Source organism: Scardinius erythrophthalmus, assembly GCF_964197995.2.
Source record: "Scardinius erythrophthalmus genome assembly, chromosome: 6".
Taxonomy (NCBI): Eukaryota; Metazoa; Chordata; class Actinopteri; order Cypriniformes; family Leuciscidae; genus Scardinius; species Scardinius erythrophthalmus.
In genome coordinates, this window is record NC_138226.1 from 40,177,176 (window position 1) to 40,191,710 (window position 14,535).

At 39.4% G+C, this 14,535-nt stretch overlaps 1 protein-coding gene across 1 annotated transcript in view; it reads left to right on the top strand.

The window, feature by feature from the left end:
* The window catches only part of agps (alkylglycerone phosphate synthase), a 52,662-nt gene extending 43,720 nt beyond the window's left edge, over positions 1–8,942 (top strand). Inside the window, exon 20 of the mRNA XM_081369520.1 lies at positions 5,765–8,942. Coding sequence (XP_081225646.1) covers positions 5,765–5,886 — 122 coding nt within the window. The 3' untranslated portion in view covers positions 5,887–8,942. The remainder of the gene's footprint in view (positions 1–5,764) is intronic.
* The last annotated feature ends 5,593 nt before the right edge of the window (positions 8,943–14,535 follow it).

A 14,535-nucleotide genomic window follows, 5' to 3' on the forward strand; every position in this document is an offset into this window, starting at 1 on the left:
AACACCAACAGTGTGTGTGTGTGTTTGTGCAGGTGAAGAGCAGGGGTTAAACGAGAGCATCAGCCTCAGACACACTCACACTCCTGAGCTCTTCCTCTTTATTCAGCCATTGTTGGACACACACACCTCTGCTTTTGTCCCTGGCTGTAGTTTCTGCATGTCTCAGCTGTGTGAAAGTGGTTATGAGAGATGAATAGTGACAGGATAGTGATGGAAAGAGAGAGCTGATGGCGAGATGATAGATGTGTAAATTATCTCCGTGATGGAGGCAATGATGCAGTCATGCCTCCTTCTGTTTCTGTCTGTCGCCCAGCAGAGATACACACACACACACACACACGCACACACACACACACACACACCGCCGGGCGTTTGAGGAGGGGCCGCTCGTGATTGGTTAGTGTGCGTTCGGTGGGCTGGCCCTCTGTTCTCTCGTGCGAGATGATTGGCTCTGTCGCCACTAGACCTGTTTGCATATGCATGGGTTGGGCGGTTACCAATAGTGATCTGCCCTGACCCTAAGCTCCGCCCCCTTCTCATACGGTAACGTATTATGACGAAACGCCGTCTGGTCGCTTATCAATCATAGTAAGCGTGTGAGAGACAGACTGAGAGACGTCAAGGTTTTCTAAACTGCTGTTCTGACAAATATGCTGTGTGGGATAACACACATAAAAGGATGCGTCATTGATTTGATGATATGAGAAAGAAATCATAACTATATTCTATTCTCTTCAATTCTAATATTATATTATATTATATTATATTATATTATATTATATTATATTATATTATATTATATTATATTATATTATCAGATTATTTGAATTAAAATAACAAAATTTTATAGATACATAAAGTTGTGAATTATATCTAGAGACCAGCATATCATGTCATCTATCTATCTATCTATCTATCTATCTATCTATCTATCTATCTATCTATCTATCTATCTATCTATCTATCTATCTATCTATCTATCTATCTATCTATCTATCTATCTATCTATCTATCTATCTATCTATCTATCTATCTATCTATCTATCTATCTATCTATCTATCTATCTATCTATCTATCTATCTATCTATCTATCTATCTATCTATCTATCTATCTATCTATCTATCTATCTATCTATCGTTCTATCTATCTATCTATCGTTCTATCTATCTATCTATCGTTCTATCTATCGTTCTATCGTTCTATCTATCTATCGTTCTATCGTTCTATCTATCTATCGTTCTATCTATCTATCGTTCTATCTATCTATCGTTCTATCTATCGTTCTATCGTTCTATCTATCGTTCTATCTATCGTTCTATCGTTCTATCTATCTATCGTTCTATCTATCTTTCTATCTATCGTTCTATCTATCTTTCTATCTCTATCTATCGTTCTATCTATCTATCGTTCTATCTATCTATCGTTCTATCTATCGTTCTATCGTTCTATCTATCGTTCTATCTATCGTTCTATCGTTCTATCTATCTATCGTTCTATCTATCTTTCTATCTATCGTTCTATCTATCTTTCTATCTCTATCTATCGTTCTATCTCTATCTATCTTTCTATCTCTATCTATCGTTCTATCTCTATCTATCTTTCTATCTCTATCTATCGTTCTATCTATCGTTCTATCGTTCTATCTCTATCTATCGTTCTATCGTTCTATCTCTATCTATCGTTCTATCTATTGTTCTATCGTTCTATCTCTATCTATCGTTCAATCGTTCTATCTATCGTTCTATTGTTCTATCATTCTATCTCTATCTATCTATATATCGTTCTATCTATCTATCTATCGTTCTATCCATTCATTCAAAATTATTTATTAATTATGATAATTAAATAGCAGTAATGATTATAATAATAATAATGGATTAATAATGAATAATATTTAATAACACTGTTAAATCTAATATTCAATAAAACAGATTTTTTCCTTAATCTAACTTGATTCATCTTTTAAAAACAAAAACTATGATATAATGTTTTAATTACAATAATTTAATGATCTTGACTAAACAATTTAATAACACTGTTCAAAGTAATCTTTAGAAATTTTCAAAATTAATATCCATTTTCACACTCTACAATATAATATTGTGATGCCCTAAATTCACTTGTAGCATTTAAAATATTTAAGATTTGAGGGTTTTATTTTTATTTACTTTTAACAAAATGGTATAGAATATTAATATAAGCCATTACATACATACATCATCGCCCATATCATGAAATTAGTCTTCAGCTTAAAGGCTTTAATATCGGTGATTGATAGTGTTTTTGTGTTTGTGTGTGTGTGTGTTTGTTTGGCCAGTAAACAACAACCTAACAACCACATAGCAACATGTTAAAATCACTCTGACTACCTCAACACAGAACAGCGATGCCCTGGCAACCATCAGTTTTCATATCACTTTATCGTGTCATATTTTATAAATAGCAGTTTTAATGATTGGTTATTTAGTATCAATTTATAAGATATAATGTAATATTTTGTTACAAAGTTGTTTAGCTGGTATTGATGTATATGTTTGATAGAGTTTAGTCTGAACATGACAGCAACAGACACAGACAGACAGACAGAGACACACAGACAGACAGACAGGCAGGCAGAGACACACACACACACACACACAGCATACAGACAGACAGACAGACAGTCATTCAGACAGTCATTCAGACAGTCATTCAGACAGACAGACAGACAGACAGACAGACAGACAGACAGACAGACAGACAGACAGACAGAGACATTCAGACAGACAGTCAGACAGATATTCAGACAGACAGACAGACAGTCATTCAGACACACAGTCATTCAGACAGACAGACAGACAGACAGACAGACAGACAGTCATTCAGACAGACAGACAGACAGACAGACATTCAGAGAGACATTCAGACAGACAGAGTCATTCAGACAGACAGTCATTCAGACAGACAGACAGAGACAGACATTCAGACAGACAGACAGACAGACAGACAGTCATTCAGAGAGACATTCAAACAGACAGACAGTCATTCAGACAGACAGACAGACAGACAGTCATTCAGACAGACAGTCATTCATTCAGACAGACAGACAGACAGACAGACAGACAGTCATTCAGACACACAGTCATTCAGACAGACAGACAGACAGACAGACAGACAGACAGTCATTCAGACAGACAGACAGACAGACAGACAGACAGACAGACAGACACAGTCAGACAGACAGACAGACAGACAGACAGACAGTCATTCAGACACACAGTCATTCAGACAGACAGACAGACAGACAGACAGACAGACAGACAGACAGTCATTCAGACAGACAGACAGACAGACAGACAGTCATTCAGACAGACAGACAGTCATTCAGACAGACAGACAGACAGACAGTCAGAGAGACATTCAGACAGTCATTCAGACAGTCATTCAGACAGACAGACAGACAGACAGACAGACAGACAGTCAGAGACATTCAGACAGTCATTCAGACAGACAGACAGACAGACAGACAGACATTCAGACAGACAGACAGTCATACAGACAGACAGTCATTCAGACAGACAGGCAGACAGTCATTCAGACAGACAGACAGACAGTCATTCAGACAGACAGACAGACAGACAGACAGTCATTCAGACACACAGTCATTCAGACAGACAGACAGTCATTCAGACACACAGACAGACAGACAGACAGACATTCAGAGAGACATTCAGACAGACAGAGTCATACAGACAGACAGACAGACAGACAGACAGACAGACAGACAGTCATACAGACAGACAGACAGACAGACAGTCATTCAGACACACAGTCATTCAGACAGACAGACAGACAGACAGACAGACAGACAGACAGTCATTCAGACAGACAGACAGACAAACAGTCATTCAGACAGACAGACAGTCATTCAGACACAGTCATTCAGACAGACAGTCATTCAGACAGACAGACAGACAGACAGACAGACAGACAGATAGTCATTCAGACAGACAGACAGTCAGAGAGACATTCAGACAGTCATTCAGACAGACAGACAGACAGACAGACAGACAGACAGACAGACAGTCATTCATACAGACAGACAGACAGACAGTCAGAGACATTCAGACAGTCATTCAGACAGACAGACAGACAGACAGACAGTCATTCAGACAGACAGACAGACAGACAGACAGTCATACAGACAGACAGGCAGACAGTCATTCAGACAGACAGACAGACAGACAGACAGGCAGACAGTCATTCAGACAGACAGACAGACAGACAGTCATTCAGACAGACAGACAGACAGACAGTCATTCAGACAGACAGACAGACAGACAGACAGACAGGCAGACAGTCATTCAGACAGACAGACAGACAGTCATTCAGACAGACAGACAGACAGACAGACAGACAGACAGACAGACAGACAGACAGACAGTCATTCAGACAGACAGGCAGACAGTCAGTCAGTCAGACAGTCAGACAGACAGACAGACAGACAGACAGACAGACAGACAGTCATTCAGACAGACAGACAGACAGACAGACAGGCAGACAGTCATTCAGACAGACAGACAGACAGACAGACAGACAGGCAGACAGTCATTCAGACAGACAGACAGACAGACAGTCATTCAGACAGACATTCAGACAGACAGACAGTCATTCAGTCAGACAGACAGACAGGCAGACAGTCATTCAGACAGGCAGACAGTCATTCAGACAGTCAGACAGTCATTCAGACAGACAGTCATTCAGACAGGCAGACAGTCATTCAGACAGACAGACAGACAGACAGTCATTCAGACAGACAGACAGACAGACAGACAGACAGACAGACAGTCATTCAGACAGACAGACAGACAGACAGACAGATAGGCAGACAGTCATTCAGACAGACAGACAGACAGACAGACAGACAGACAGTCATTCAGACAGACAGACATTCAGACAGACAGACAGACAGACAGACAGACAGACAGACAGACAGTCATTCAGTCAGTCAGACAGACAGACAGACAGGCAGACAGTCATTCAGACAGTCAGACAGTCATTCAGACAGACAGTCATTCAGACAGGCAGACAGTCATTCAGACAGACAGACAGACAGACAGACAGACAGACAGACAGTCATTCAGACAGACAGACAGACAGACAGACAGACAGTCAGTCATTCAGACAGACAGACAGACAGACAGATAGGCAGACAGTCATTCAGACAGACAGACAGACAGACAGTCATTCAGACAGACAGACATTCAGACAGACAGACAGACAGACAGTCATTCAGTCAGACAGACAGACAGACAGACAGGCAGACAGTCATTCAGACAGTCAGACAGTCATTCAGACAGACAGTCATTCAGACAGGCAGACAGTCATTCAGACAGACAGACAGACAGACAGACAGACAGACAGTCATTCAGACAGACAGACAGTCAGTCAGACAGACAGTCAGACAGTCATTCAGACAGACAGTCATTCAGACAGACAGACAGACAGTCATTCAGTCAGACAGTCAGACAGTCATTCAGACAGACAGTCATTCAGACAGACAGACAGACAGAATGTGAGTTGCGCTGCTGTAGTTTCTCTCCTCTGGGAGTTCAGGGATAATGAGTTTGATAGTCTGCTGCTCTCCATAAATCACATCATGCAAAACATCTCAGCGTTTCAGCAGTGCTGCCCACCGCAGAACATCCATCATCCAACCTCTCTCTCTCTCTCTCTCTCTCTCTCTCTCTCCCTCTCTCTCTCTCTCTCTCTCTCTCTCTCAGTGGGAAAGCTCCGGAAGGAATGGATGAAAGAGAGCGTGTCCGGCGTGGGGCTCGGCGTGCTCAAGTCGGTGAAGGAGTTTGTGGATCCTCAGAACATTTTTGGCAGCAGAAACCTGTTGTAATTCAGCAACACTCATGCGTTTTCTATTATCTTCTAATCATATTTGATTTAAACCTCATATTCCCGTCTTTCACGCACAGTAACACGATAAACCACTCCTCTGTTTCTCATTAACCTTTGACCTCTGACCTCCTCTTCAGTGAGGTGGCAGGGCTCCTCCTGATCACGTGACTTGATTTCTCGCCGGTCTTCCCGTGACTGAACAGGTTTTTGAGACTGTGAGGTCTTTGTCTGGCACTACTGTTGTGTTACTTACATTAGCAGACTGAATTATGCTTTTTAAAGCAGTGTGCCTTCTGTCTGTCTGTCTGTCTGTCTGTCTGTCTGACACTCCTCTTTCTGAGTGACTCAATGTTTTATTATCCTCTCTTCCTTACTGTACTTTTGCCTTTTCTATTCTTCAGCTCAATAAACTGTGTGTGTAATTTTTTTTGGAGGGGTGAATCTCATGAAAAATGTCCCAATTGTATTTCACTTCTAAAATCAAAAGAAAAAAAAAATGCACATAAAGCCAATTTTTTTTCAGCCATTATGAATTTTTGAAAATATGCACTAAATCTCATTAAGCAAATATGAAAAAAAAACTTAATTATGGTAATTAAAATTATTATTCGTGTAATGAGAATGAGGGAATATTATGGAAGCTTGTTTCCACCATAGAGTAAAACATTTTAAAAGAAATTGAGAAAATTGCGATTTTAAAGCACGCAATTCTGACTTTTTTCTCATAATTGTGAGTTTATATCTCACTATTCTGACTATAACACGCAATTGCGACTTTGTCATGCAATTCTTAGATTAAAAGTCAGTATTGAGAGAGAAAAAGTCCTTTTTTATTACCTTTTTTATTTTTCATTCTGTGGCGGAAACGAGCTTCCATAGATTATGCATAACTGTCATGGAAATTGGCCTAATATTGCTTTTTTGAAGTAGTTTTATACTTAACACTTTATAATAAGGTTTTATTCACCAACATTAGTTAATGCATTAGTTGACATTAATAAAGAACAGTACAGAAATGATCATTCTTACATATTTTGAAAACATTATAACGTCAGTAAATGCTTTATGAATTAATGTGAGGTAACAAGGATCAATAGTATATTTATGATATATTTATTTAGTTCATTAGACCAGCATTAACTAAGCTATTGAACCTTATTGTACAGTGTTGTTTTTGCCTTTTGATTCTGGAGGGAAAGACGTGTTTTTGTGAGATCGACTCTTTAACGAGGTGCAGTGTGTGTGTGTTGAGCCTGTAAACGTGTGTGTTTGACAGAGATGTTGTGCTCTGACTGATTCCATCATCTGCATCAAATCTCTCCTTGTGTTTCTGCCAAAGACTGTCAGCATCTCTTCTACTGCAGACTTGCTTCAGCCACACACACACATCTGTGTGTCCTGTATATAAACACGAGCACACGGTTTGGAGAGGATGTTCACCGAAGATCCATCACGATAAATTGTATTTTTTTAACACAACATATGCAAAAAAGCCAGAGATGATCTGAACTGGGATCTAAAACATTATATGTGACTGTTACGTGCTTCGATTTGTATGCATTCATTCAACTTTTGAGGAACAAAATAAGCCTGTCAGATTTCCTCCTCTGTTCATCTGTTGTCGAATTCCCAGAATGCATCTGGGTCTATTATACTCCGAGAGTCCGTTATACTTTGGTTTGACGTGGATGATATGTAGGAGAAGCTTTCTTTCAAAGAAAAACAGAAAATCCTCATTCACTCGCCCTCATGTCGTCTCATCTGTGGACTCAAAGAGAGTTGTTTGGAAGAATGTTCACGCTGCTCTTTTCTAGACCATGGAAAAACAGGAAAAGCATCAAAAGTAGTCCAAACAATATCCCAAGTAATGTCAGATTTGTTTAAGGAACATTCTGAAATGGACATTATAGATATAAACTTCCCCAATCGCCAAAGCTCTGAAATCTCATTGGCATTTTGCCGCATCATGACCGGTTATGAGACGCATAAACACTGCTGTTTGCTGTTATTGATGTTATTGAAGGATTTTCCTGGTTTTTATAACAGGGTTTTTCAATTTATGAATGAAATGCAGTCTGTGGTAAACAAAACTTTACGATACGATACTTACAGACGTTTTGTTCTACAACATAAATTATATAGAAAATAATATTTTGTTTTTAGAAAACGTATGTTTCTGGTAAGTAACAATATAAGGCAGTTTGGTTGTGTGAGTGTGTGCAGTTTAACGTCCATGTATCGTCAATTTATATTTACCACGTATATTATTCCACTCATACATTGAAAAACCCCATAGGAAAATCTGGAGGGAACCAGACTTCCAGGTTTTGCCGTCATTCCTGCAGGACTCTATGCAAACGAGAAGTCTGGTGATGCTTTCATGTTACTTTTCACTGTCAATATACTAAAAAAAAAAAAACCCAGCATGAACATTCTTTGCCTTTTTGAGTTTCACAACGATTTTGAAAGGCTTGAATGTTTGGACCTGATGATGAAGTTTTATTTGTGAGTGAACTGTTCCTGGACGCTGCTCAGACACTAAACTCTGCTGGATGAAGATCAGATTAAAGTAGTGCGTGGCCTGTGTAACAGGCTCAGACGTCTCACTTTACTACGATGGCACTTTTGTAAAACATTTAAGCCTAAACAAACAATCCAACAGCCTGGCAGGGTCTTTATTTCCAGACGTCCTGTCAAACAGGGCTGTGATGTTCAGCAGATCCTCTCCTGGTTCCCACGTGACACTCGTGCCGTTTGTAAAGTGTCAGAGGAGCTTTTTTATGTGTTATGAATCCATCTGCTTCTGGACTATAGTGTTGCTGAAACGCAAAATGAAGGATCTAGAGGAGGTTTCGCTGCCCCTCGGGTTGATTCCTGAATGGTTTCATCATCTAACGTCACTTCAAGAAAAACGACAACCGTATTAACAGATTTTAACCGAAATATAATGAAAGTTTCCCTTGTCTTTCCCTCAAATTTCTTGGTCATGTTTAATATCAGAGTACATTTTTGTCAAAGCTGTTTGTGCAATAAATTAACATGTCAGAACATTTTAGATCTTGTGTCCTCTGTTATTATTGCAAATGTTTTATTAGGTTTGTTGAATTCTCTGTCTGTCCAATCAGAGGCCTTGCCTCGGGAACGCTTTTCATCTTCAAACTAATCTTGGGTGTTCAGCCAACAGTTTAAATCCCGTCCGGCTAGCGTACTCCCCATAATGTCCACTCATTAGGTTTAGTAGATGAAGAGCAGACGGTCTTTAGTGGGAGCATTTAAAAACATTTTAGACCCCGTTTTCTCCTGTATTTAGTGTCGTCCACTTGTGATCCGATCGACCAAACCTCATCATAATACCAGCTGTAAACAGTTCCTAAAGGACACTTCCACTTCCTGATGGCTCCAAACTCACTGCCAAAATGTGTACTAGTAGACATCCAGACCACACGGCCTAGAAAAGCCAGTCCAAAAACACAATGAACTCGACTCAATCTTACATTTCCATTGGCTAAAAAGAGTGGAGGCCCTGAAGAAATTTGGAAAATGTTATTTTATTATTTTAGTTTTTAAAACTAGTACTAGTAAAACTATTTTAGTATAAAAATAAAATAAATAAAATAAAATAAAAATACAATATATACAAGAGGTTCTACGCTATCAAGTCAATTCCTGAATATTGATTACATTTCAAATAATTATAACTTACCAGATCATATTCATTATATTAATTTAGAATATAGGCAAACCTGATATTGCTGCAATTGTCTAGATTGCAATATGTTTAATCTGCCCTATATTAAACCATTACTTCTTTTTTTTTTTCTATTTTTGTTTCAAATAGCAGAACATCTGTAATCTATCAATTACTATAATTCAAAGTGACATCAAAAACCACAAATCTCTTCTCTAAGGCTATACATGTCACAATCAGATGCTCGGTCATTATTTAGTATAACGAAATAATGACATGATGATGTTTCTCTGTTTCTGTCTCTCTGATCAGCAGTTTAAATTAGTGCATTAACTGTCACTGCACTGTAAAACATATATTTTTATGATTTATCACAATTTTAGGCTTAGGTTAACAAATGTTTAGATAACAAAATATGTTGAGTTTCTGTTGAATAAACTAATCTCTTTCTTTGTATCAACTCAAAAAAAATTAAAACTCATCTTTGACCAAAATTACATATTTAAATGTTTTTTTCTTGAAATCAATTTCTTCATGCCTTTAAATAGCTTGAATGTAACTCTACACCCTTGCCTCATTTACTATACGTGGTTATATGAATATGCAAATGAGCCCCGCCTCCACTCACTCATAGCCGCTCAGAGATCTGTGGAAGGAAGGCATGAAGTTTTCTCTCGTGCCGTGGACCATTTAAATATCGTGAAAGGCAGGAAGCGCAAACAAAAAGCAAAGCTGGACGAGCACTTCCTGCAGCACAGAGCAACTTCATCGCCAGGGTCTACCATTTTTTTCCTGATTTACACAATGAGTTGTGTAAATCGTGGAACAAGCCACACACCTCTCGTTCGTCCAACCCCCCAGTTGTAGACTACAGCAACATCGTGGGGGAGAGAGACAATGGTTATGGGATGATGCCTTGAGTGGAAAAGCCATTGGCTAGCTATCTGTCCCCCGATGCTGCATCATCCCTAAAGACCCCGGTGCTGCCCACCTTGCCATCGCTCTGCTCCCCGGAGTTCAGGAGAGGGTCCGTCACGATGGGGTCTGTCTACTGCTTATAGCCCCATTGTGGCCAGCCCGATTATGGTTCTCAGACATAGTATCTATCGCTCCTGGACGGCCCTCCATGGGAGATTCCCATCAGGAGGGACCTGTTTTCGCAGGCAAAGGGATCAATATTCCACCCTCGGCCAGAGCTATGGAAACTGAGGGTCTTGCCCCTGAGGGGAACAGTACCTAGAAGCTGGCCTGTCAGCAGGAGTAGTTGAGACCATACTCAGCTCCAGAGCTCCCTCCACGAGGAAATTGTACAGCCTGAAATGGAATGTTTTCACCATTTGGTGTAGAGAGCGCAGTGTGGACCCAGTTAACTGCCCAGTGGCTTCAGTGCTGGAGTTTCTCCAAGATCGCTTCTCGGCTGGTATTACCCCATCCACACTCAAGGTGTACGTGGATGCCATTGCGGCTTTCCTCACTCCTTTGAGTAATGGGCCTCTGGGAAGACATCAGCTGGTCGTATGATTCCTCCGTGGGGCTTGGAGGATGAGACCTGCGACTCTTACCAGAGTTCCCACATGGGATCTGGCGGTGGTTCTTGAAGGGCTAGAGTCGGCTAAGGCCATGAACCTTTCCCTCAAGGCAGCTTTTCTATTAGCCATCACTTCTCTAAAAAGAGTAGGGATCTTCAGGCCCTCTCTATATCTCCCGAGTGCCTGGAGTTTGCTCCCAGTAATATTAAGGCTATCTTGCATCGCAGGCCGGGCTATGTGCCTAAGGTGCCTTCTAATGTGGCACGGCCTACGGTTCTGCAGGCATGCCATCCTCCACCTCACAAGATGGCGGATGACGAGAGACTTCATTTGCTCTGCCTTGTCGGAGCTCTCAAGGTTTATGTTCAGAGGTCTTCTTGATGGTGGAAGTAGGACCATTTACTGGTGTGTTTTGGGTCACAAAAGGAAAGCCTCAAAAGCCAAATTTGAAGGGGGTCTCAAATTTTGTAAAAAATAAATATTTTATTGTCACCAGTGTTCATTTCGTTAACAAAAACTATGACGAAAAATTTACGTTGACAACCTTTTTTCCCAAAAAAAGACGAGGCTGAAATGTTAAAAAAACATACAAACTTGACCAAAACCACTTATCTTTGTCGAATAAAGGAGGAGACAACACATTACAGACTGTTTTTACGAGTGTTCATGCTTATGGTTGCCAGATTTAAAAAATGTAAACCCCAGTCAGTGCTTTTCTGTTAAAAGAGCATGTTTTCTACCCAGTCTTTTCAAAAGTATCTGGCAACCATGCGCGCGAAGAAGCGCGGATGATCTGAAAACACAGACAAGTAAGCTGGAGTTCAGCGATCTTCATTTGAGATTTTCTACTTAAATTTAAGTGTCATTCAGTCAGTGTTCTGTCACGAGCCGCTTGCGCTGTTTGTGCGACTAAATCTGCGAACAAAATGTACGCTGATATTGTCACGATCGGTCATACTGCAGCTCTCATTTGCAAGTGCACTGATTGCGTGACAGTCTGTGAGAGGCTATACCTGGCATTTATTCAGTTGATTGCTCTAGTAAGTGTGCCAGATTGGTGCCAATTATTGTCATGTGTGCATTGTAATGCACAACTTTTCCTCTCCTTGTTATAAAACAACGTGCATCCAAACAACTCTAGCCAATGCAACCTCCAATGTCAGTGTTGCTTTACGAATACATAATCGCATATCGATTTACGCATATCGGATTATCAAAAATTCTTAAGTGTGTGTGTTGTCATGTAGGATATAGACTGATTGTCTTTGCTTGCATCTATGAAATATTGTAATGTTATAGGCCTACTGCATATTGAGAAAATTTAGATTGGTATTGAGCAACAATCGGGAGATGGGGATCCCCCTGAATATTGACGGGTATTTCGCACACTGGCTCCCGGTCTCCAAACAGACCATCAGACCATCTAGAGCCCTCCTCTCAGGGACCCCTATCCAGGGAGTATGTGATGCAGCTGGATGGGCCACTCCGCACACATTCATGAGATTTTATAGTCTGAACCTTCATTCAACACCCATGTTGTGGCATAGTGGGTATTTGTTCCCCAAAGTGTCGTTACAACGCAGTGTCTTGTTCCCTTCTCTGAGAACAAGGGCTATAGTCGTAACCTGAGACGTTTTTGAGACTGTCTTTGGTTCACTGCAGTTTTAAGGAGAAAATACTCAGCAATGGTGTCGAATTTACACATGGTTTGTCTTAAAGCGTATTAAAAACACCACATAGACACATAAACAACATTAAAAACTTGATTTTCACCACAGGGGGACTTTAAATGAGGCAACCATAGGGTACTTTAAGTTAAACCAACAACTAATTTTTACATTGTTATTGTGTCTTTAATCGTTTCTTTGCATGTTGTTTATCTATTGTCTCATAAACAAAACGTGTTAATTTAAAAATTACATTTTCAAATAATACCGGTGTGTATACGACCCACTTTGAGCACTGGTTTAAAATGATTGTAATCTATCTATGACACTCACAGTCTCTGTAATAGGTTTTCAGCTGCAGATCATTGTGTAATGTGACCACACGGTGTCACTGTTGAGTGGCGTCTGTCTGTCCTACAGGATGAGCCCATGAGCACATTTGGGATGTTACTCCTTATGTAACACATCTGATCACACCTGACTAATGAACTGAACTCATTTGTGCTTCATGACCTGAGTTATGTGTGTCAGGTTAGTGAGACGTCTAAAATGAGCAGTGCTGCAGGGCCGCAGTTTCATCGCAGCCTTGCCTTTATATTTCTGATTCATTTCCAGCATAGAAGCTGCTGTGAAACAAACCATCCAGCCCTGAGATCTGAGCAACAACAACAAAAATACTCTGAAGCATGCAAATTATTTAATTGAGAACTGCTATTTTTTTTATTAACAGATTATCTTATCAGAGACATCAGAACTCAGGTTAGTTCTGTTTTTACAGGTTTATAAATTTAAACATTTAAAATCTTAAAGAATGTAATTTAACATTTTAGAGTTCAATTTACACAATAGCCTATAATACAGTCAATATGGAGATTGATTAAAATATTTAATATGAGATAGATGTTGGTATATTACTGATCTCTCGATTTTATTTCCACATCTAAATGAATCACTTTCGTGTTTTCTGGAATTTTTTTTAAATTATTTTGTTTATTCTGCCAATTTATTTTTTAAATATATAATTTCAAAACACACTAAATTTGGATTTATGATCGCAGTATTTCTAATAAAATCATGTATTTCTCATGTATTTCCCCGACGTGATCTCCAGTCAGGGTTGGGTTTACCATTTTGTGGGCCCCAAGCAAAGTCCGGATCTCAGGCCCACCACACCCCAACATTGCGTAACATTTTACTCGGAATTGCACAACAGTAATATTGAATAGAATTAAGTGAGACATTTAAAAAATATATTAATTTTACTTTAAACTGCATAACAAAAATTGTCTACACTTTGGTAGGCCCTACTGCTCCCCTGAGCTGTTAGATATAAAACTTCTTGATTTTGGATTCATCAAGAATCTCAATTTTGTCCATTGTCTTCAATATTCAAAACTGCAGAGTCTATTTTGTTATGAGAAAATAAACCTCTTGGTTTTAGCTTGAACAATTGTCTTCTTATTGTGAAATCTGGTTTTCTGATTCTCAAATATGTTAGTGATTTGTCTTTTAAACACTTTTATAATGATCATGTCAGATGATAATGGGTGATCGGCACCACCATAATAGTTTGCTCTTTTACTACAAATTCTTCTCCCGAAAGACATGAAAGTAAATGGTGGGTAAACTGGGAGAAGAATAAAAAGTAAAAGTAAAAATAAACTATTTAGGTACCTACACAATGTATTTCTGATACATTGTCAAATTAGAAGTTTTAAATGCCGCTTCCATAGACATCAGTGTGTATTTTACAAACTAAATAT